Source organism: Heloderma suspectum, chromosome 16 (assembly GCF_057233095.1).
Source record: "Heloderma suspectum isolate Gila_16-S chromosome 16, 16-S_ref, whole genome shotgun sequence".
NCBI lineage: Eukaryota > Metazoa > Chordata > Lepidosauria > Squamata > Helodermatidae > Heloderma > Heloderma suspectum.
Genome location: NC_139473.1, coordinates 15,640,424 through 15,664,855, shown reverse-complemented (window position 1 = coordinate 15,664,855; position 24,432 = coordinate 15,640,424). Strand labels below are relative to the sequence as shown.

General features: G+C 49.6%; 2 protein-coding genes across 7 annotated transcripts in view; one reads left to right on the top strand and one right to left on the bottom strand.

Moving 5' to 3' along the window:
• LAT2 (linker for activation of T cells family member 2) overlaps positions 1–1,436 on the top strand; it is a 30,995-nt gene extending 29,559 nt beyond the window's left edge. Inside the window, exons 13-14 of the mRNA XM_084822479.1 lie at positions 185–236; positions 654–1,436. Coding sequence (XP_084678605.1) covers positions 185–236; positions 654–666 — 65 coding nt within the window. The 3' untranslated portion in view covers positions 667–1,436. The remainder of the gene's footprint in view (positions 1–184; positions 237–653) is intronic.
• RFC2 (replication factor C subunit 2) overlaps positions 1–24,190 on the bottom strand; it is a 71,360-nt gene extending 47,170 nt beyond the window's left edge. For 2 of the 6 annotated variants that reach the window (XM_084822473.1, XM_084822474.1), the window contains exons 1-10: positions 24,061–24,190; positions 19,400–19,469; positions 15,917–15,958; positions 14,969–15,075; positions 14,209–14,310; positions 12,617–12,717; positions 11,919–12,076; positions 7,640–7,705; positions 6,555–6,635; positions 4,394–4,507 (exon numbers count right to left, since the gene is read on the bottom strand). In XM_084822473.1, the coding sequence (XP_084678599.1) occupies positions 4,394–4,507; positions 6,555–6,635; positions 7,640–7,705; positions 11,919–12,076; positions 12,617–12,717; positions 14,209–14,310; positions 14,969–15,075; positions 15,917–15,958; positions 19,400–19,469; positions 24,061–24,167 (948 nt within the window). In that variant the 5' untranslated portion in view covers positions 24,168–24,190. Of the gene's footprint in view, positions 1–2,782; positions 3,074–4,393; positions 4,508–6,554; positions 6,636–7,639; positions 7,706–11,918; positions 12,077–12,616; positions 12,718–14,208; positions 14,311–14,968; positions 15,076–15,916; positions 15,959–19,399; positions 19,470–24,023 lie in introns of those variants that run through there. The other 4 variants (XM_084822477.1, XM_084822476.1, XM_084822475.1 and 1 more) reach the window with 3 other exon arrangements.
• Between the last annotated feature and the right edge of the window lie 242 nt (positions 24,191–24,432).

The following is a 24,432-nucleotide window of genomic DNA, read 5'->3' as shown; positions in this document are numbered from 1 at the left end:
AGAGTCCTTAATTTCAACTAGGCTTGTGTAGGAGAAATGTTCTGGCGGATTGTGTCCCATGCTGTTTAGTGCACGAATCTCATTTGGCATTCCTGCATCAGGTACCAAAAATATCTCAGGCCTGCCCTGAAAACACAAAGTTCCTCCTTCCATTCTGTTCACAAATGGTTCTCTCTCAATCCAGAAAACTCCGACGATGATGAACCAGATTACATCAATGCAGCCATAGATAGCAGGTAAAGACAAGGATCTCTCTCCCCATCACTCTCTCTCTCCCAATGAACCATCAAACCCCTCACTTGTTATGGCTTCTCCTAGGAGATGAAAAAGTCCAATAGTTCAGTGTGAGATGGTCCTACATTCAAAACCAGGTTTGAGTCCGGCCATTCTGTCCACAGCAAGCACCGAATCCTTGCTGGAGGAAGCAAGTGGGGAGGCAGCCTTCACCGATTCCCTCTTCCAGTCCCCTGCATTGCTTCGGAGGGTCGCACAGCCCTCGCAGAACAGCTTTTCAGGAAGCAGAGTGGGAATGAGAGATCCTTAAGATTTCCTTCCCAACTCTCTTCCTCCAGCGTATGTGGAAAATGTTAATCTGGATTCCAACCCTATGACTCTGTGAAAGCATGATCACATCTTTCCACCCTTCCCTTTAGGTTTCCTGCCTAAGAACCAGTGAAAGCACTTCAAGAGATGAGAGAGCTCATTCTTCACTCCAGTGGGACAAAGACACCTTTCAGAACTGCCTGGTCTCTTGCAAAGGATTCCACCCCTTTCATGTTGATGTGCAACCACACAGTGCTGTAGATCTTGCCAGAGAGTGGGACACCCTCCAAAGAGTCAACTGGAAAAGGGGGCAAGGGAGGGAATATCTCTGGGAAAACGTGTACACCGAATGTGACCAAACAGTAACCCGCAAATTTCATTTTCTCAGTTCCGGTTTCTTTGTTCTGGCTATTAGCCATTACAATGTCTCCACACCATGTATAGTATTTCAAGCAGTTTTCTTAATTAAAAACATACATCACTCTGGGGCACAATCCCAAACATGAGTTCATGGAGTCCTGCACAGACTTTGCGAGCAGTTTCCTGAACTTTGCTGGTGGAATCCCAGGAGGAGCAAGGATAGACAGCCTAATGCCCTCCAGATGTGCCAGACTACAACTCCCATCACCCTAGGGGATGATGAATGCTGTAGTCAGCACAGTTGAAGGCTGCTATATAGTAACCAGAGACAGAAGCATGAAATCTTTCCTGATAAACCATTTCTATTGGCAAAAGGGCTTGGTTGCAAAATAAATTCTAGACTGCATCTACAATCATTTCTTTTTAAAAAATGTATATGCCCAATTAAAAGTCCTTGTCCTCCATACTACAGAGGCGTGTGTGTGTGTGTAGACTTGTCTCTTCTAAGGCTGCATAAATTCTGCAATCTGATCAAAATTTCTTATTTACATGGCGTGTAGAATCCTTTGCTAAATCTCTCAGTGACTTAATTCCGCAGCTGCGTGCTTTCAGCTAGTGGAGCAAATTCAGCATTCACCACAGAGCACAGCAATGAGTGGATGGACATTATGCAGCAGGAACTGACTGACCACCCTGCTGTAGTCTAAATCTACAAAGCAGTGGGACGTACGCAGGACTTCTAAACACTTAAAGCATCATTTATTATGTATGCTTGCTTCTGCACGTTAAGTTTATCTTGCTGGGTCAAGGTAAGTTTTTAGCAAGGAGCCCAGGAGAAATTAAGTGGGACCGTGGGCACGCTTGTGTTTATCACGGGCTTAGAAGCACAAGGGCCCAGAGTTTGTAGCGGTAGTGGCTGTGTATAGTTAAGCTGTGGAGTGCCCTGTCACATGATGTGGTAATGGCCACTGGCTTATGGCTTTAGAAAGGGTGCACATTCCTGTACACTAGGTTGCTGGTGACTATCGTCCGAGAGGTAAATGGAATCTCCATGTTTAGAGGCAGTGCACTCATGGATACAGATTGAGAGCAGGGCAAACAAGGGAGAGCTGTTTCTGTAATGCCCTGCTAGGAGCTTCCCTTCTATGAAACTGGCTGCTGGAACCCTGCTGGATCGGCTCTTGCTCTGATCCAACAGGGCTTGTTGAATGGGCAGGCTGCAGGCCAGAATTTCATGGTCTGAAGCCAGCAGACTTCATAAGAACCATTGTGCTTTATTGCAGTATAAGATCAGCTACATGCCTTATCTCCACTGTACAACCTGGGCACTAGTTCCGTATCGCAGGTCTCTGTATGTGGGCGCTTTGTCATTGCCACAGCCTGTAAGCAGCAGAGAGCAGTTGGGGTGAACTGATGAAGAGACCAGGGCTCCTGCATCCTTTAACAGTCATGCAGAAGAGGGAATTTCACCTTCTGGGACAAGCTACCCTTGCTGAACTTCCCTCTTCTTCAGGAGGGAAGGTGCAGGAGCTCTGCCTCTGCTGTGAGGGTTATGCATTTGCTTTGGGAAGTTCGTCTCTTTTAAAGATTTTGTTGCTTCTGCCCTAGGCAAGCTACCTCCCAGCTGGAACATCAAGACCCTTAATCTATTCTGCTTGCACGTTTGGATTTCTTCCCCCCACCCTCCCAATTTCCCCTCTCCCCACTCTCTGGGTCAGTCCTCATCAACACCAGGCCTGCACCTGTATGAGAAGCAACATTAAGATCTCCCCCAAACCACTAATGCTCAACAGATGTAGGCTAGCTTCAACAGCAAAAGGCTTGGTAGTAAGAGAGGGCTTGAAAGAAATCTGATTTGTATAATCAAATGAGAGGTCTCTAATTTTTATATCAAACTTTATTTGGTCTTAAGTGTTAAAAAACCAACAACAACCCTCCAACTCACAAGAGGACACAAAGGTTTTGACCACTGTGTCCACAGCCACCAAGCACAAATCAAAACACCCCGAGTTCATATGAACTGGCTGCAGTCCACTTGCAGAATCCCCTGTCCATCCACTCAGCTCGCTGTAGGAGCAGCTGTCTTCTGACAGAGCCGGGCCAGCAATCCTGCCATTTGTAAGAGCGAGTTTACCCCTTCTGCTATCTTCATATGAGTATAGCCAATTTCCTAGCCGCACAAAGAGAGATGAGGCATTAGATCCAACTGGTTTCCTGTCTTTTCTTTTGTAAAAAAAATACAGAACTCCGACACAAAAAAGACCAAGGTTAAAAGGGCAGCCCTATGCTTATGTTGTAGCCACAGTCTCCAACCGTGAGCTTAAAACCAAATACTCCTTTACATGTTGAACAGGACACCGCAGGAAGGGGGACTTGAATAGGAAAATGTACTCATGGGTAAACCAACAATAACATAGGCGAGTTATGTCTTGAGCCATAATGGTGCTCAGAGCTCATACCACCATTTCACATGATAAAAGAAGAGGTGGTAAGGGTAGACATAAAAAGCAGCTACATGGTCAAGGAAGTGGAACATGAAATGCTGGAGTTCACAGAAGCAGGGGTACGGGAATTCCAGTAGGGCACAGGAAAAGTACAGAATGTAGCATTGGGCAAACTGAGCTTACGTATCTGAGCTTCCTGAAAATCATGTGGTTTGTTTGTGTGTGTGTGTTTTGTTTTTTTACAAAAACTCAACTTTCTAGCCCTTGTGGTTGTGAAGATCTCTTCGGAAGTGCGTGAGCCACAGCCGGAAAGGTGGCAGAATTTCCAGAGGGCTGCTTCAGTGTTCTGCATAACTTTGTGTATCTTCCTCTTCCATTGTGCAAAAGAGCAATTATGTCAAATTGCCCCATTGCTTTTCTCAGTGCATAATTACAGTGTTCTTTTAGCACTGAGTACATCCAGGCCTGCGCACGGCCCTTCTGAACTCCATTCCACTTGTCTCAAAAAGAGTTGTCCTGAATATGGGCAGGGAGAAAGGTTTACAGCAAAGGACGTCTCTGAGCTGGTTCACACATACATGTGAGTTCTTGATGACTTGCACGTGTGAACAGGCCAACCCACATCAAACGCAACGGACAAAATTATTTCTGTGTTGCTTCAAGCACCATGTTGATGGGTGGAAGCAGTTCGCATGTTTCAATTGCAAATCTAGGCACCCCCCAGATGTGTGGGACAACGACTCCCAGAATCCCCAACTGCCACACCAAGGAGGATGGGAGTCATAGGCAACACAGCTGGAGGGCACCAGGTAGGGGAAGGCTGATCTGGTGTTTTAAGTTTTCCTCACCACTCTGAGAAAGGGGCTTCTCCATACCTCAAATAAAATAAAGTACCGTGAATAAAATACCTTAACAAAAATAAAATACCGTACATAAAATAAGCTTAGGGAAACATAACAATGGACATACCGGTGTCGAGCTCGTCCCCCTCTCAGTCACTGGGCTGGTGCTACTAATTATACTAGCAACCCCCACAAAAAACCAACCTTGATAAACTCCAGCTTCAGATATTCGGCCATTTGGAAGGTTTTACACACTCTGAAAATGTTGCCAATTATGTCTTCAGGGGAGTAGCCAAGCCTCCACAAGTGGGCAAGGATCTGGCCAAAGGAAGAAACATCACATTCACACACACATGCACGCAAATATTTATACACCGCCTCTCAACATAAAAAGCAGCACAATAAAAATGTACGATGTTAAGCATTAAGATTGAGATAAAACAGCACAGCTAAGACTACCACAAGAAAACGAAAGCCTGAAATAAAACAGCAACATCTGACAGCTGCCCTCTAAATGCCGTCAAAAGGAGTTGGACGAATGCACGGGGGGGGGGGGGAGTTCTAGAGACAAGTGCTTTACAAACACAGTGGGTTTTCTTTTTAGAAAGAGCACCATCGAACCCACTATTTTATAGTACCACCTCATCTGTAGAACCTCCTTCCCTTGTCCTTGTGAACCAGTGGCCCTCCAACTGTTGCTGGAATACGACCCCCATTAGCTCTGACCGCTAGCCATGCTGGCTTGGGCTGATGGGGGTTGGGTTCCAACTACGTTCAGAGGGCACTTGGGATTGTATATAAGCCTCCCCCGTTTCCCTCTCTTATTCCCTTCACACCAGGCTGGTTACCATGTGAGGCCCCAACGAAACTCTCTTCCTCTGGGCAACAGAGGTGCCCGTGAACGCTGCTGTGCGCTGCCATGTAGCCCAAAAGGCAACAGGGTGGTTTTAATGCCTTGAGAAAGCCATGTCCACAGCTGAGCATTACGGCTTATTCCTGTTCGCATGTGCAAGAGATTGCTTCAACGCAGTTGCTGTCACTTTTGTTTTCAGCCATTCTCTTCACAAATAATGCTGACCAAATTAGGTCTGGATATCACCCACAGGTGCCCGGGAGTTATTTATTTTGTTAAAAATAGATTGATCTCACTTTTCCTAGAAAAAGACTGAGGCAGATCACAAGAAGAAACATCTACACCAATAACAAAATTAGAACCAAACCAAGTATCAGAATAAAAGCTTTTGATTAACCCAGCATAACAACCCAGCCTCCGTTAAATAGCAGTCCAAAAAAAATCCTGCAGAACGATCAGTCATAGAATAGTAGGGTTGGGAGGGGCTTAGAAGACCCTCGAGTCCAACCCCCTGCTCAATGCAGAAATCCAAATCAGAGCATCCCTGACAGGTGGCTGTCCAGATTCATCTTGAATGCCTCCAGTGTGGGAGAGCCCTCCACCTCCCTACGTAATTGGTTCCATTGTCGTATTGCTCTGTCAGGACATTTTTCCTGACGTTCAGATGGAATCTGGCTTCCTGTCACTTGAGCCCATTCGTCCGTGTCCTGCACTCTGGGATGATCAAGAAGAGATCCTGGCCTTCCTCTCTATGACCACCTTTCAAGGACTTGAACAGCGCTATCCTATCTCCCCTCAGTCTCCTCAAGGCTAAACATGCCCAGTTCTTCCAGTCTCTCCTCATAAGGCTTTCTTTCCAGTCCCCGGATCATCTTCGCTGCCCTCCTCTGAACCCTCTCCAGTTTGTCTGCATCCTTCTTGAAGTGTGGTGCATCTCACACAGATGATTAAAACAGCATCATGGTTCCAAAAATGTTCCTAATGAGGAAGCGTGGTTTTTTTTTTTGCCATGCAGCCCGGGGGGGGGGGGGGGGGAGACAGCTCCCCCCAGGAGGAGGTTGCGAAGTTGAGGCGCGGCATCTTCCACGGAGGCCCTCCCCTTTGTCTGCGCCAAACCTGCTTCAGGTGTTTGTGGAACACACAAGAGGGCCTCTGTCAAATACCTGAACCAAGAAGCCGGCTTGTGGGGGGAGAGGGGGTCCTTCAGGCACTCTGCTCTACTCTCTCTCCAGATGCACTCATAAAGGCATCGGTAGCACAGCTGATCAGAGCTCCAGTGCTCGCACATTTGCCACTGCAGCGTGGACCAGGGACAGGCTGCCTGCCACCTGGCCTGCCCCAGCCCTTCCTCCATGCTGCTGCCTACCTGAGCCAGAGGTGGAGTTTCAACGCAGGCCCATCGCCCTTTTGACAGATGCTCTGACGCGGCTGCACAGACAGGGATGCATCTGTAGAGCCAGACCTTCACCCTGGCCAGAAAGGAGACAAGGCGCGCATCGCCCTGGTACCCACCTTGTAAGCTTCATCGATATCTGCGCTGACGCAGTGCCCGAGCATCTCCTTCACCAGCAGAGGATGGGGTTCGTCGCACACCTGCGGCAAAGGTCAGAAGCACCGTGCTGGTTATCAAACAGACCCGGCATCTTGAAAGCACAGATTGGGGCAAGCTTTGGAATGGCACAGGTTCCTCTGGGCGTGGAAAGAGCGTGGGGCCATCTACAGCCCCACAGACTGAAAACCGGTCTCTCGGTCATGTCCCTCTTCCCTTAGAACGGCAGCTCTGTGAGAGAGGGGACAAGGGACTTTAAACAGGGAATTCGCCGCAGCTCCAGTAATATAGTTCAAGGGTTCTTTGCTGGTGCAGGCGACACGAAGCTATAACAATTAAAGCTGTATGAAACAGATGCAAATTTGTGGCCTAGGTACACCCTGAGGGGAAGTCAAGGAATCTAACTGGAACACTTCTACCCTCTTTTGTTTCCCAGCTTGAAAATTCATGATGTTTTGTCGTTTTTTTAAAAACAACGACAATGACATTGTTTCCCCTTCTGAAGGCAACTATTTCAGAATTAAAAACTTGCAGGAGAAGTGGAATGCGTCCACCAAAGGGAATTTGGCATCCATTGTGTTAGCGAGAGTGATGCCGAAACAGTCCCTCCCTCTGTGGAATAGGGATGCTGTAGAGGAAAGGGGAAGGCCCATTCCGTCATTCCAACGCTCAACCTACCAAATTAACGAGCCATTGTCTCATCTGCCCTCACAAAACACTGAGCTAGATGGACCAATGGCCTGACTTGATATAACGCAGCTTCCCCCGTTCAACCACGGAAGTGAGACTAAGACATTGGCCTTCAAGTGGAGGTTTGAGACTCACAACGGGGTTCCGCAGCGGTGGCAGCACCAGCATTTTCTTATATGGTTGGGGGTTCTTTCAAACGAGAAGAACAGAGGCAGAGGGAGGCTAATGCAAAGAAGGAGAATTCCTTTAATGGTAGTAATTGGGAAGAAAAGGCTATTTTGGTAGGGTTGGCTCGTTCACACCACAAAAGCAGCCGCTTTCTGGTCAGGGCAGAGAAGGAAAAAAGGCTTTCACTAACCTTGAACACGTTCTCACTGTTGACAAATCCAAATCCAGAATGGGTGGACTGCAAATTGTTCAGCGCCTGTTCAAAGGGCAAGGTGACATTTCATTTAAAAAAACAGATGAACTGGGGTCCCTGAGAACTTCCAAGTGATGCAGAACTCTTCTTCGGGGAGGAAAGAAGCACATTCCAGACTTCAGAGAGACAGAACAGTATTATGTATTAATTTCATATATATTTTGTCAAGTTGGGTCAGTATCCTATATAGTAATAGTGAACTCATGCCTTGAACGTAGATCGTTACGTACCCAAAATAGCACTATCAACATGCACACGAGGGAGGTATCAGCAGCCTTGGGAAAACCCCAAGGTTGGGAGGAGTAAAATAATCTTTCAAAAGATTTTTTTGAATCTTGCCTGCCCGGACCTTAAGATCATCGTCAGCAGCCCTTCTCCGTGAGCCCCTGCCAAAGGAAGTGGGGCGGGTGGCTACTAGGAGGAGGACTTTTTCTGCTGTGGCACCCCGGCTGTGGAACGAGCTCCCTAGAGAGGTTCGCCTGGCACCTACATTGTATTCCTTTCGGCACCAGGTGAAGACCTTTCTATTTTCCCAGGCATTTTAGCATTTTAGCTTTCTAAACTTTTAGTTTTGCTGTTTTAAATCTGTATTTTAAAGTCCTGCACTGCTGCTAGGTTTTATTGTGGTTGTATTGTTTGTTATATTGTGGTTTTAATGTTCTATATATTTTAAATTGTTTTATTGTGTGCTGTTTGGTTTTAATTTTTGTGAACCGCCCGGAGAGCTTCGGCTATTGGGCGGTAGAGAAATGAAACAAACAAACAAACACATAAATAAATAAATACAAACCTAAGGGCGAAAACTCCCCCATACCCCCCCGCAAAATCCCTGAGGACTGAGCATGGTCAGTAGCCATGGAATGCTGTTTGATTGTTGGATGGGGCAAAAAACCAGAAAACCGGAGGGTGCGGGGGAGAGAACAGAACTGAGTGTCCTGGAAGAAGAGCATGCTGAAAAGTAGTATTCTGCACTGCAACATTTTGTGGCAGGTCTGACTTGTTAGCCCAAATCACAACCGATTAACATTTTATACAAAACTTCCTCCCTTGAACAGTTATAATTGGCCTAGTAAAGAACAGGGTTTAATCGTCATGGAATCACTGCAAACCAAATGGCAGGTAACTTTTTATTCCACGAATCCACAGAGAACAAGCTCACAAACTTGCCAAGAAGCTTCTCCTAGAGTTTCCAGAAGGTACTGCTGTCAAATTGTAGGGATGGCGGAGAATTTCTCCCCGAAACTTCGGGGGGCCGAGCGCCAACGTGTTCGGCCCCCTGAACAAGTTTTGGGGAGAAATTCTCCGCCCCCCCTCCGCCCCCCGGGGACGGGACTTACCTCTCCCGAATGTCCCTCCCGGGAGCGGGTCCTGCCGGCGTTCCAATGAAAGAAAAAAGAAAAAAAAAAAACGCCCCCGTGATAGGCTACGTGATGATTAACCTAGCCTATCACGGCTAGATTTGCAAAGTCAGCCGTGATAGGCTACGTAAATCGTCACGTAGCCTATCACGGGTGACTTAAAAAATTTTTAAAAAGCGCGTACGGATAATGGCGGCCCCCATAGGGAGCCGCCATTCCCGTTCCTTATTTGGTTGCTGTAGTCTACATAAAGATTTACGTAGACTATGGCGAAAATAAGGACAACGCTATTTGCGTTGCCCTTATTTTCGCCGTAGTCTACGTAAAGATTTACGTAGACTATAGCAACCAAATAAGGAACGCGAATGGCGGCTCCCTATGGGGGCCGCCATTATCCGTACATGCTTTTTTTTTTTTTTTAACTCACCCGTGATAGGCTACGTGACGATTTACGTAGCCTATCACGGCTGACTTTGCAGATCTAGCCATGATAGGCTACGTTAATCGTCACGTAGCCTATCACGGGGGCGTTTTTTGTGTTTTTTTAAAACTTTGGAGTTCGCGGCCGGGCGAGGTGGGAAGCCTCCTCCCCGGCCTGAATTTCGGCCGGGCGAGGCGGGAAGCCTCCCCCCCCCGGCCTGAACTTCGCGGGGGGAGCAGCGAAGCGCCTCCCCCCCACCGCGAACAAGCTTCGACGACAGGTGACTTTCGTCCACCCCTATCAAATTGACATCAATCGGAGAGTCAATTTTGCACACACATGTAAGCTGCCTCGTACCAATCCAGACCACTGATCTGTTTAACTCAGTACTATCAACACTGGCAGTAGCTCTCCAGGGTTTCAGACAGAGATCTTTCCTATCCCTATCTGGAGATGCCAGGGTTGAACCTGGGGCCTTCCATGTGAAAATCATGTCCTTTATGGTGCCTCCATTATAGGAATATGTCCTATACCAGGCCAGATTATTGTCCACTCTGGGATCCTGTGCAGACAGGCTAAGAGATACAGCAACAAGTGTTAGTATCTGCTAATAAAATTCCAGTAACCTCTTGACCTGAAGATTTTTTTTTAAATTAACAGACTTGATAATTAAGGATAAGGAAACACTCCTTTATCGTGACTGCTGCTACCAGAATAGTACATGCAAAGCAATGGGAATCTAATGCAATCCCAAGAATTAGAAATTCCATTAAGTTATAGGATTTTTCAGTTCTAAATAAATTCACTTGGACTATCAGAGCAAGTCAGGGAGGGAGGCCTTGTGCTACGTTAGAGCAACAAAGGAAGTGGTTTAAACAATTTTGGGAGTCAACATATTATAATGATGAGTAACCCATTTCTGGTGATATAAGAAAATGTTGATATAAGCTGCCTGCTTAATATATTGCTGTCAATCTTTTTTTCCTCTGGAAATGTGATTTTGAAAATCAATGAAAATATGGAGAACTGCTGCCAGTCTGAAGTCCTTCCCATCACCTTTTAACCGGAGATACACAATGTGTGTTCCGCCACTGAGCTATGGCACCTTTCTGCTTCTCCCTTTCCCCCATTTGCACCCTAGACTTACACTGCAACAAAGCTTCTCCTTGGGACGATGTTAGGGATTACTTTTGCCAGAATAATTTGGCAAACCATAGTAACTTATGTCCTCCCTTGAAATATGATGTTTCACTCACTCACATGAGCAAGCAGCAGCACTGCGCAAGGCCTATGCAGCGCCGGCCGCACTGGTCGCTGAGCTCAGTTTAAAATGCTGGTTCTGACCTTTAAAGCCTTAAATGTTGGGACCAAATTATCTGAAGCGCCTTCACCCGTTTGAGCCCTCCTGCACTTTAAGATCACAAAGGGAGGTCTTCCTCGCTCACTTTTGAAGGCAGTTAGGTGGGCGAGTGCACAAGACAGGGCCTTTTCTGCAGTGGCCCCACACCTCTGGAATAAGTTGCCATCGGGGGTTTCTCCAGGCCCCATCATTGCAGGCCTTTAAGAAGGCCCTGAAAACATACTACTTTACTCTGGCCTTCCCCTGGTTATGTTTTAGCAGACTGGGTTGTGACTGCAGTTGTCTATTACAAGTTTTATTTTATGCTGGTATTTGCTGTTTTTATTGTTATACCCCACCTTGGGAGGGCTCCTGCCTTTTCTGCTGCGGCACCCTGGTTGTGGAATGAGCTTCCCAGACAGGCTCACATGGAGCTTATGTTGTGCTCTTTCCAGCACCAGGTGTTGTGCTCTTTCCGGCCTTTTTATTTTCCCAGACATTTTTGTCTTTTAGCTCTGTTATAAATCTGTTATTGTATTTTAAATCTCTGCATTGCTGCTAGGATTTATTGTGGTTTGTACTTTTATCTTGTAGTTTTATGCTTTTAAATTGTATAGTGTATTTAATGATGCATTTTGTGGTTTTAATTGTTGTGAACCTGCACAGAGAGCTTTGGCTATTGGGTGGTACAGAAATGTAATAAAAACCTAAGCATTTTAAATAAATGTATGTGGCCCTTAGGAATGAAAAGGCTGTGCACCCCTGATTCAGAGGGACTGAAGATGGTGGATTATCAAGTCTCACATTTTTTAGATCAGTTATTTTCTTGTAAACTCTGTGTGGTTTTGGCAAAACAGCAGCCGTGTCGCACTACCTGTCAACAGTGGAGACCACAAGTCCTCTGCAGAGCATCTGCTCTCTCCAGCTATGGCCAGCGCTCAGTTTCACCCAACTGTGGGGCCTCGGAAACAACTAAAGCCACACTGCTTAATTATAGTACACAGCAGAACACAGGATGGAGTTTCCAACTTCATGGGCTGATGAAACAGAAAAGCTGCAGAAGGCTCTATAAAGGGCGGCTTTCGCTTCTCTACCCACCTGCCTCATGTCCCCCTGGGCCGTGAAGATAATGGCTTCCAGCCCATCGTCCGTATACTGCACATTCTCCTTCTCGACAATTTTCATTAGCCTCGCAAGGATCTGAGCGTCCGTCAGCTTGGTGTAGCGGAGAACTGCACAGCGAGACTGGATGGGTTCTAAGGAGAGGGAGAAAAGATCCCAGGTTTTTGGAGACAACAGAAAACTGCCTTTTACAGGGTCAGACCATCTTGCTTGTACTGTCTGTACTAACTGGCAGCGTCCCTGCAGGGTTTCAGACAGGATTCTTTTACATCCCTACCCAGAGATGCTGGGGACAGATCCTGAGTCCTCCTGCATGCAAAGTGCGTGCTCTGCAACTGAGCTAGGGCACTTCTTCCATTTTTCCTCCAACTGAATTAAGTCTGCATAATTTAGTCTGGATAAAAGGCACCTTCTTTGGGCTCCTGCATCTTCCTACATGCACGGCAGCCGATAGGTCACTATACTATGCCAGTCCAGAACTGGGCCTTGGAGGGTTCTTTCTAACAAACTGTGGAGCACCTCCATTCTAGCAGAATGCCTGGCATTTCGTACACGTGCGCTTCTTTCTTTCCTCTGACAGCTGAATAGTAGCAATGAAAACACTCATTACGGAACAGGTGCTCTGAACCAACGAGAGCCCCGCTCTCCATGGCCGAGCAGCCAGAAGCTCTCACCTATGATTTTGTCGGATGCATTGCAAGCAAGAGCAAAGCGAGTCGTTTTGGAATAAATCTCCATTGTCCGTCTCAGGGCTTGCTGGGCTCCGTCTGTCATGCTAGTTGGGGAAACATAAGATCATTTAAGCCACAAATGTCTACAGTCATTCAACACTGTGCCCTGCATGGGTTTTGTGGTTATCTGAGAGTTGCAGGTAGATATTTAATTCCCGACAAAAAATATTGTCCAAATGCAACACGAGAGATTGGAGCAATGAAATTTAACTCAGTTGTCCAACCTGGCTTGAAGATTCCTTTTTCCCCTGGAACCAATTCCTTTTTCTTACTTAAATGTGTAGGAAACCATTTGTCAGTCATTACCGTATTGTATGGGCTGTGTATGATACATTTTTTGGTATTTTTGTATACATATGCATGTATACTTAAGTGAACCTGTAACAAAAAGTGTTGCAGTATGGAATGTTCCTGGTCAGGGTCTCAGCCAGCCAACTAGCCATGCTCTCTTTGAGGATACCTCATTCCCCCGCCTTTCAGTTTTCTATTTTTAGCTCTCAAGTGTCAGGCAGTATTCTGTGCCTACTGAGCATCTTCACTTTATTGGGCTATTTGGGATTCCCCTCCTCCACTTACGAGTTTTTCCCCCCTCAATATTTTTTGTACTTCCAGGATTCCACCAAGCCTGCCAAGACCTCCCCTCTCAGGTAGGGATGGGGCCGTTTTGCCTACATAAGGAACTTGTTCACTATTAATATTAATATATATTAACACAGCTGCAACATGCAGTCACCAGCTACCAAAATTTGGCAGCAGCAGCGGGGAGAAAAAGGCTTCAAAATAGTTTCCTGTTTTAAAGGGGAGAAGTTGAGGGGACAAAATAGCCTTCTTTTGCTGCCACCGTGGTTTGCCACTGAATCTTGGCAGCAAACTACAACTTTTGATTTTTAAAGTAGGGGGTTATGTTGATGCTTCTTTTCCTGCTACCCCACCACTGAATTTCACTGGCAAATTTGCCAGCAGCATCCCCCCACAGCTGCCTGCTCCTGATATACAGGATATGGGGTAAGTAGAAGTCAATTAATCCTTTCAGCCTGCAGTTTATTGCCACAGTTTCCTGGGACGCCCCTTGTGCAGGGATGAGTTGTGCTCTAGACAAGGCTCAGCAGGGCAAGCTGGAGCCAGCTCGATCACCCAAAGGGTAAGTACGTGACACGTAGAGCCCAAGGGTGGGCAAGCAAGAGGTGGTGACTCAATTGCCTGGACGATAAGCAGCTGTCCCCCTCGCCGCTGTGGAGGGGAGTGGAATGTAGCGCTTCCATTGCTGGGGTAACAGCTTTCCTCCCTCACAGTGCTTCAACCAGGAGCGAGTTGGCACGGAGCAGTTCCATCATCACGGTGACAGGGAACACAACCCTGCAAGAAGGGGAGGAGTGGTGGGAGGCACTGGCCTCTCAATTATTTCAGTGCCACATGTTAAGTTATATTTATCTTTCTCATGAATCTGACAGGAAGCCAGCGCTTAAAACTCATGAGGAATTAAGCGAAGTGGGTCAAATGGAGTGCGTGGGGTTATAGAAGACAGATCCACACACCTGTCTGCTTCATCCAAGATTATAATTTTATGCCGGCCTTTCGGAAGAGTGACCTTCTGTTGAGCGAACATCTTGATTTTGTTCCTCACAATGTCGATGCCTCTGAAAGCAGAATGTTCAAAAATTTCAGTGCTAGGCATGGATATCAGGGTTTATGGGGGAAAGCGTGCTTTTAAACACACACACACACACACACAGGATGTGAAGTAGTTCCACCTGAAGCTGGGAACTGAGTTTTCCCTGCTCCTCCCATCCTTCCAGATGCAATTATGTTTTGCTTTTCCACGTGGAGAAAAGCTGTAACTCCAAAAAAGGTCAGGAAGGGTCAACTTCAGAGTTACCCAACCATTCGGCTCTGCAGCTTCCCTGTAATAACGTTCTAGATACATGAAGCCCACGGCACTGGGCAGAATTTCAGTGCCTGAAAAATCTCAGGCTTGCCTTGAAACTAAGGATGTTACGACCTTATCAGGTGGAGGTGGAGGTGGGTCCAAAAACCTGCTGCAGGCTTTGCTTAGAAATCCGAAAAGACTTTGAGGAAGCAGCAAGGATAAGGGGCAGGAGGTAAAATAAATCACAATTACATAAATAAACACACAGCGTCCACTCTAGAAAGCTCATTAAAAACACACACAAAGGGACACAGATGGTAGTTGAGGGTATAAGCAAAACGCTTCCTTTGGAATCACAAAAGCTTTCAGTCGCTTCATGGTATGGCTAGACGGACATAACCCATTCTCACCGCAGCCCTTTGACTCACCTGTCGTTTGATGCGTTCAGCTCCAGAACAGCATCCTTCACTGCAGGACCCAGAAGTGCACGAGCCAAACAGAGGATGCTGGTGGTTTTACCAGTTCCTGGTGGACCCTTAAAATGCAAAAAAAGATTGCTAAGTGAATTCCAGTGAATTCACAGACACACCAAGTTAGGAACAACCTGGCCTCTAGGAATTCCGATATATTATTTAAAACATTTTTATATTGTTCAACAAAAATTTGATTCCAGGGAGACTCATAAAATTAATATACAATAGACAAGAATAAAATAAACCAACTAATAAGGAACTGTCAGCAGAGCACAGAAACCATCCAGATGCTTAGAATGCCAAAGCAAATAAAAACCTTTTCACCTGGCACTGAAAAAGGATAGTAATGTTGGTATCACCCGCCTTTCCTTCAACAGGGAAGGCACAGAAAAAGATCGTCAGCAGATGATTTGCTGTGGGGAAGGTCATCTGAGTGTGGGGGAAGGTCATCTGAGTGTGGGGGAAGGTCATCTGAGTGTGGGGGAAGGTCATCTGAGTGTGGGGGCAGGTCATCTGAGTGTGGGGGCAGTCTGGTATGAGCACAGACTCCTTCAGAGATGAGAATAGGATGTTAGGTCCAATTAGCCCACATGAGTATTTTGGTATTTGCTGGTTCAGAGATGCCCCCCTCTTGGATGCTCAGAGCCCCATCTGTAAAGTCACAATTGGTTGTAAGCTACCTTGAAAATTCTCAGAATTATAAGGCTGGATAATTAAAAAAAATACATGATTTAATTTCAAAAATATGCTGTAAAATAAAATAGTTCTAGCACTAATACCATCTTCACAGGACCCTGTCATACCTGCCAGTGACCAATTTTTAGGTCCTGCTCAACGGTGAAATAAGATTTTCAAACAGAAGGGTCCACAAGATGATATTCTACTAATCTTATCAATACTCACTGCAATAATAATATTTGGGACATTTCCTTCCCTTGCAAAGACCTAGGAGAGAGACAAAAAAAAGGGTTATGTTTGAAAGCGTATTATTTTACCGTAGCCTTCTCTTGATAGGACTGCTTGTTATTGCTGGTTTTATTGTCTGCTTTTGTTGTTTTTCTTGCTATTTTATTGTGTTAATGTTTTATCTCTTAATATTTTATCTGTTTTTATGTATTGTATTACTGTGACTTGACTTGGGAGAGTGTCTGCTTTGAAAGACAGCCAAGAAATGCTTTAAATAAATAAAAATAAATTATGAGAAATAGAAAAACATGCTTCTAACCAGAGGTCGCATACCTAAAATCCTTGCAGAGTTAAGCTTAACAAGACCGCCTCCTCAACATAATTTTTAAATGACTATGGCGATTCACTAAAGTACCATCTTCTGTCACTTCTTCTTTCCCTCCCTAATAATCCCACATACCCAGTCTTTGTAAATAAGCTCAGAGAAGTTACTAGCCTGCAAAAGAGTTTACTAGCTTAACAGAGGCTGCCAGGGGAGGGATGGAGAGCTCTGTCCCTACTGCAGGAGCCCACTGATTTCTGTGCTGGGCATAGAGAAAGATTTCCCCTGTCTAGCAGCCCACTGGCTTTCTATACTGGGAACAGAGGAGGGAAATGGAATTCCATGTACTTGCCTGCCTGAAATACCTTATCACCTATGGTTACCAGGCTAGTGCTTAAATACAAGGCTACAGCCATCACTTCTCCAAGCCAGCCACTACCACTTCACACTCACTGGTGTTTCTTGTTTCCTTCAAGACCTTGTTGCTGCCACATGGGTCTCCTGTGGGCCAATGTGTGGGGATGGAAAGGGAGAGCCTGTGTGCACGCTAACTTCTTTTAATACCATCACTAGGCCCTGTTTTGCTGCTTAATTCACCACAGGTGTGGCACATGGCATTGTTGCCACCTACATTAAACCTACCTACATTTATGCACCTTTTTTTAATTATTATTATTTATTACCTTTCTATACTGCCCCATAGCCGAACCTCTCTGGGTGGTTTACAAAGGTGAAAAACATTAAAAACACAATATGCAAAATTTAAAACCATAAAAAACACACAGACAGCATACATGGAGACAACATATATCTAAAAATAAATTTGAGCAATCAGCCAAACCATAAAAAACAAATCCAGGATCAATTAAAACCCATCACAGCTGCCAAATGCCTGGGAAAAAAGTTTTCACCTGGCACCGAAAGGATAACAACGTTGGTGCCAAGCGGGCCTCATCGGCACAATTGGGGGGCCACCACCAAGAAGGCCCTCTCTCGTTTGCCATAATTCATCACATTTTTCATGCACCATCGGCTTTAAGGCTTATTTATAATTCCTTCGTACATTTCTACTGGGCCCGCAAAGCACTGCCAATCCTCCAAACTGAGCCAGCCTACTGCAACCGAGTGTTACAGGCTTTAACTTGGGCAACAGCCATAGCTCAGTGCTGCAGAACATGCTTTGCATGTAGGAGGCCCTAGATTCAATCCCTTGCACCTCCACGTAGGTCTGGAAAAGTCTCCTGTCTGAAACCCTGGAGAGCCATTGCCAGTAAGCGTAGACAATGCAGACCTGAATGGATCAATGGTATAAGGCAGCTTTTTATGTCTTACTTGAGTAAGGTTAGTTCGCCTCTCCGCTTCACCTTCCTACTTTTCTTTCTTTATTCATACACATAGAAATGTGTCTCCAGTTTCAATGCACCACATTTGGCAAAGATTGACAGACAAGGGCCAGGGAACTGTAGTAGTCCCTGCTTAGCAGCATGCTGCTTCCTGGAATGTAACCTTAGCGAACCTTTTGCTGAGTGCATACAGCTCAAGGGCAACCATGAGTGCCTTTAACAATAATTTAAATACATTTTAACATTAAGCACTGCTTAGGATCAGATGGGCTCGGCAGCTCCCTTGTTAAAGACACTTGGGAAGCAATCCAATGCACGTTTAGACAAAAAAAAGTCCTACAACTCCCAGCATTCCCCAGCCAGCATAGCCAGCTGGGGAATGCTGGGAGTTGTAGGACTTGTTTCTGTCTAAGTGTGCATAAGATTGCGCCCTTAACTACATTTAGACATTTGCAACTGGCTAGCAAACAGCAGTCAGAAATGAGGGTTTGAAGTGGGCTTGCAAAAGCATGGTTTGTGCCAACTATGTTTTTGCACAACGTCTGAAAGGACAAAACATAATTATAGCTACTGCTTTGCCTCTGGAGGCTGCTGCGCCACAGAGATGTGAAAGCGGAAAATGGAAGTGGACAAAGAGTTTGAAGCAAGCTTGCCTCACGGTTTGGAAGCTCATACCATGGCTTGGGATGTCAACTGTGGTTGACATCTTTCTTTAGTTTACTTAGGACATATATACACCATGATTTCTTTAGTTTACTTAGGACATATATACACCGCACAACATAAACATCAGTATAAAAACAGAATATATTAGAAACAAACTGAAATTTTAAGTATCTTGGGGTTGTAATCAATGGTAACCACCTGCTAATGGAATGGACACCATTGGCAGAATGGTTCCCCCTACCCACTGCAGCCCCCTAGTAAAGTTTCTGTCTGGCACAAAAAGGTTAATGAAGGAGATGCCAGGCAGACCTCCTTCGGGAGGGGTCTTCATAGGTGGGGCCCACAGCTGAAAACAGCCTCCCCCTTTTCACCTTCCACCTCACCTCTGATGGTAAGGGGACATGAAGAAAAGCATCACTAGTCCTGATGCAATGGCTACTAGTTCTGATGGCTCTATGCTGCCTGTAGTTTAAGAGGCAGTAAGCCTATGTACACCAGTTGCTGGGGAACATGGGTGGGAGGGTGCTGTTGTGCTCATGTCCTGTTTGTAGGTTTCCCATCAACAGCTGTTGGCCCCTGTGTGAACAGAATGCTGGACTACATGGACCCTTGGTCTGATCCAGCAGGGCTCTTCTGATGTTCTTATCAGCAGATAACCTTAACATCCACCAAGACTGATATGGGAGCATATATTGAGCACACTCCGGGAGAGAGTGGAGGACAGGAAGGCCTGGCGTGCTATGATCCATGGGGTCACGAAGAGTCGGACACGACTTAACGACTGAACAACAACAAAATTATTTTTAGGTACCTGGAACCAAAGTTGTTTAGGGCCATTAAAGATCTACATCTGTTCCTTAAACTGGGTTTGGAAACATTGTCTGAACTGAGCCACAGTGTAGTATGCACAGACTTAAATCAGCCTTGTATTTTGGTTTGGTAGCCATAGACAAACTGCAAAAGGATTCCTGGCGAGCTCCCCATCCCTCCTCTGACAGACCCCGGCAAGCTAGTAAGAAAATGTGCAGACTAGTAACTTCTGGGAGGTTATTTACAAGGGTGATTTAAATTGCATTCCTAAATAAGCACTCTTCTAAAAACAGAGTAACTAGAAATGGCATCTTTCTTAAAATGCAGCCATCTCCATACCTCCAATCTGCTAACAGTATCTTCATTCCCAACGATTTCTGACAGCTTCACAGGCCTGTATTTTTCTACCCTGTGTCAAAAAATGACAAGAGATGTTAAGCCTCTCCCCTGTACTAAGATTGGGAGAAAACAAATCCAACAGAGGAAAGGAAAGAGCAGATTTGAAGGCCCCATTTGTAGAAGATTTCTTAGAGGAAAAATTTGTATGAATTAAGAACAAGGCATTGCTTGCGTGGAAAGCGAGGAGTGGTTAATGGATGCAATGATTTTGGTCAATTTTATGAATGTGCTACATAATGAACCATGTCTACTGCATCTCACAAGCAATGGTGTAGGGTTTTTTTCCCTTCACAAAGAGGTGATTTCTAAGCAGGAGAAATATCACATGAGAAAGCAGTTCCAAGAAGTTACAGTGAGCTGGTGCAGAACACTAATGTCATAACCTGACGGTGGCTAAATGCACATCTCCCCCCGCCCCATATGAGATCATGCAAACAGCTCCCTGCTACCCGACCCCCACTCCATTTTTAATAGAGCTTTGTGAACACACAGATACACATACCCTCCATCTGTCTCATCCTCCAAGGAATGCTGGATTCCCACAAATCATCAGATGCCACCCTCAGACCTCACCTTTCAACGGGTTACTTACACTAGTCCTCTACAGCTATTGGCATATGTCTTTCTAAAGCAATGCCCCCGCAACCAGCTTTCCCATGATCCAACGCCCCCAAGCAATGTCTCTCCAGCCAGTCTTACACCCCCCCAAAGCAACACCCCTCCTGCCAGTCCTATATCCCCCCGCCAGTCCTATACCCCCCCAAAGCAATGCCCCCCGCCAGTCCTATACCCCCTGCAAGTCTTATGCCCCCCAAAGCAACGCCCCCAGCCATCTTATGCCCCCCAAAGCAACGCCCCCAGCCATCTTATGCCCCCCAAAGCAACGCCCCCAGCCACTCTTACCCCCCCCAGCCACTCTTACCCCCCCCAGCCACTCTTACCCCCCCCAGCCACTCTTACCCCCCCCAGCCACTCTTACCCCCCCCAGCCACTCTTACCCCCCCCAGCCACTCTTACCCCCCCCAGCCACTCTTACCCCCCCCAGCCACTCTTACCCCCCCCAGCCACTCTTACCCCCCCCAGCCACTCTTACCCCCCCCAGCCACTCTTACCCCCCCCAGCCACTCTTACCCCCCCCAGCCACTCTTACCCCCCCCAGCCACTCTTACCCCCCCCAGCCACTCTTACCCCCCCCAGCCACTCTTACCCCCCCCAGCCACTCTTACCCCCCCCAGCCACTCTTACCCCCCCCAGCCACTCTTACCCCCCCCAGCCACTCTTACCCCCCCCAGCCACTCTTACCCCCCCCAGCCACTCTTACCCCCCCCAGCCACTCTTACCCCCCCCAGCCACTCTTACCCCCCCCAGCCACTCTTACCCCCCCCAGCCACTCTTACCCCCCCCAGCCACTCTTACCCCCCCCAGCCACTCTTACCCCCCCCAGCCACTCTTACCCCCCCCAGCCACTCTTACCCCCCCCAGCCACTCTTACCCCCCCCAGCCACTCTTACCCCCCCCAGCCACTCTTACCCCCCCCAGCCACTCTTACCCCCCCCAGCCACTCTTACCCCCCCCAGCCACTCTTACCCCCCCCAGCCACTCTTACCCCCCCCAGCCACTCTTACCCCCCCCAGCCACTCTTACCCCCCCCAGCCACTCTTACCCCCCCCAGCCACTCTTACCCCCCCCAGCCACTCTTACCCCCCCCAGCCACTCTTACCCCCCCCAGCCACTCTTACCCCCCCCAGCCACTCTTACCCCCCCCAGCCACTCTTACCCCCCCCAGCCACTCTTACCCCCCCCAGCCACTCTTACCCCCCCCAGCCACTCTTACCCCCCCCAGCCACTCTTACCCCCCCCAGCCACTCTTACCCCCCCCAGCCACTCTTACCCCCCCCAGCCACTCTTACCCCCCCCAGCCACTCTTACCCCCCCCAGCCACTCTTACCCCCCCCAGCCACTCTTACCCCCCCCAGCCAGCCAGCCATGCCCCCCCCAGCCAGCCAGCCATGCCCCCCCCAGCCAGCCAGCCATGCCCCCCCCAGCCAGCCAGCCATGCCCCCCCCAGCCAGCCAGCCAGCCAGCCAGCCATGCCCCCCCAGCCAATCCTATACCCCCAAAGCAATGCCCCCCAAAGCAAGGCCCCCAGCCATCTTATGCCCCCCAAAGCAACGCCCCCAGCCATCTTATGCCCCCCAAAGCAACGCCCCCAGCCATCTTATGCCCCCCAAAGCAACGCCCCCAGCCATCTTATGCCCCCCAAAGCAACGCCCCCAGCCATCTTATGCCCCCCAAAGCAACGCCCCCAGCCATCTTATGCCCCTCAGCCACTCTTACCCCCCAGCCAGCCAGCCAGCCAGCCAGCCATGCCCCCCCAGCCAGTCCTATACCCCCAAAGCAACGCCCCCCAAAGCAACGCCCCCCAAAGCAACGCCCCCCAAAGCAACGCCCCCAGCCATCTTATGCCCCCCAAAGCAAGGCCCCCAGCCACCTTATGCCCCCCAGCCACCTTATGCCCCCCAGCCACCTTATGCCCCCCAGCCACCTTATGCCCCCCAGCCACCTTATGCCCCCCAGCCACCTTATGCCCCCCAGCCACCTTATGCCCCCCAGCCACCTTATGCCCCCCAGCCAGCCATGCCCCCCAGCCAGCCATGCCCCCCCCAGCCAGCCATGCCCCCCCCAGCCAGCCAGCCAGCCAGCCAGCCATGCCCCCCCAGCCAGTCCTATACCCCCAAAGCAATGCCCCCCAAAGCAAGGCCCCCAGCCATCTTATGCCCCCCAAAGCAAGGCCCCCAGCCATCTTATGCCCCCCAAAGCAACGCCCCCAGCCACTCTTACCCCCCAGCCACTCTTACCCCCCAGCCAGTCCTATACCCCCAAAGCAAGGCCCGCCAAAGCAAGGCCCGCCAAAGCAAGGCCCCCAGCCATCTTATGCCCCTCAGCCACTCTTACCCCCCAGCCAGCCATGCCCCCCCAGCCAGCCATGCCCCCCCAGCCAGCCATGCCCCCCCAGCCAGCCATGCCCCCCCAGCCAGTCCTATACCCCCAAAGCAAGGCCCCCCAAAGCAAGGCCCCCCAAAGCAAGGCGCCCAGCCATCTTATGCCCGGCAAAGCAACGCCCCCCGCCATCTTATGCCCGGCAAAGCAACGCCCCCCGCCATCTTATGCCCCCCAGCCACTCTTACCCCCCAGCCAGCCATTCCCCCCCCAGCCAGCCATGCCCCCCCAGCCAGTCCTATACCCCCAAAGCAAGGCCCGCCAAAGCAAGGCCCCCAGCCATCTTATGCCCGCCAAAGCAACGCCCCCAGCCATCTTATGCCCCTCAGCCACTCTTACCCCCCAGCCAGCCATGCCCCCCCAGCCAGTCCTATACCCCCAAAGCAAGGCCCCCCAAAGCAAGGCCCCCCAAAGCAAGGCCCCCAGCCATCTTATGCCCCTCAGCCACTCTTACCCCCCAGCCACTCTTACCCCCCAGCCACTCTTACCCCCCAGCCAGCCATGCCCCCCCAGCCAGTCCTATACCCCCAAAGCAATGCCCCCCAAAGCAAGGCCCCCAGCCATCTTATGCCCCTCAGCCATCTTATGCCCCTCAGCCACTCTTACCCCCCAGCCAGCCATGCCCCCCCAGCCAGTCCTATACCCCCAAAGCAATGCCCCCCAAAGCAATGCCCCCCAAAGCAAGGCCCCCAGCCATCTTATGCCCCCCAAAGCAAGGCCCCCAGCCATCTTATGCCCGCCAAAGCAACGCCCCCAGCCATCTTATGCCCCCCAGCCACTCTTACCCCCCAGCCAGCCATTCCCCCCCCAGCCAGCCATGCCCCCCCAGCCAGTCCTATACCCCCAAAGCAATGCCCGCCAAAGCAAGGCCCCCAGCCATCTTATGCCCGCCAAAGCAACGCCCCCAGCCATCTTATGCCCCTCAGCCACTCTTACCCCCCAGCCAGCCATGCCCCCCCAGCCAGCCATGCCCCCCCAGCCAGTCCTATACCCCCAAAGCAATGCCCCCCAAAGCAAGGCCCCCAGCCATCTTATGCCCCTCAGCCACTCTTACCCCCCAGCCAGCCATGCCCCCCCAGCCAGTCCTATACCCCCAAAGCAATGCCCCCCAAAGCAAGGCCCCCAGCCATCTTATGCCCCTCAGCCACTCTTACCCCCCAGCCAGCCATGCCCCCCCAGCCAGTCCTATACCCCCAAAGCAATGCCCCCCAAAGCAAGGCCCCCAGCCATCTTATGCCCCCCAAAGCAAGGCCCCCAGCCATCTTATGCCCCTCAGCCACTCTTACCCCCCAGCCAGCCATGCCCCCCCAGCCAGTCCTATACCCCCAAAGCAATGCCCGCCAAAGCAACGCCCCCAGCCATCTTATGCCCCCCAGCCACTCTTACCCCCCAGCCAGCCATTCCCCCCCCAACCAGCCATGCCCCCCCAGCCAGTCCTATACCCCCAAAGCAATGCCCCCCAAAGCAAGGCCCCCAGCCATCTTATGCCCCCCAGCAACACCCCCAGCCAGACTTGCCCCCTATGGCGGCACTGCCCGATATCCACCCCCCCGCCCCTCAGCACCTCTTCACCGGGGCTTTCACAACCCGCGGCTCCTCACCAGGGCAACTCATAGCGGCCGCCGCCGCTGCTGCCGCCGGCGGCGGCGCTCCCGCCTCGCTTCTCCCCTCGCGGGGCCTCCGCAGGCCCGGCCCGCTCCGCCGCCATGGCCGCCTCCCGCCGAAAGTCCCGCCGGCCCCGCCCCCGCCGCGCCAGGGAGCGGCCCGGCGCCATCTTGGCTGTGGGCGCGGGAGGAGGGGCCGGGCGGGCCTCCGGGGTGGCGCCTGCGCGGCGTTGGCGCCGACGCCCCTGCCCGCGCTTGGGCGGGGACGGCGTGGTCTCGCGCCGCCAATAAGGGGAGGCCCGGCTGCGGCGGCTTTGAGCTGCTGGGGCAGGCAGCAATCCAACGGGTGAAGCTCTCCCGGGCATTTCC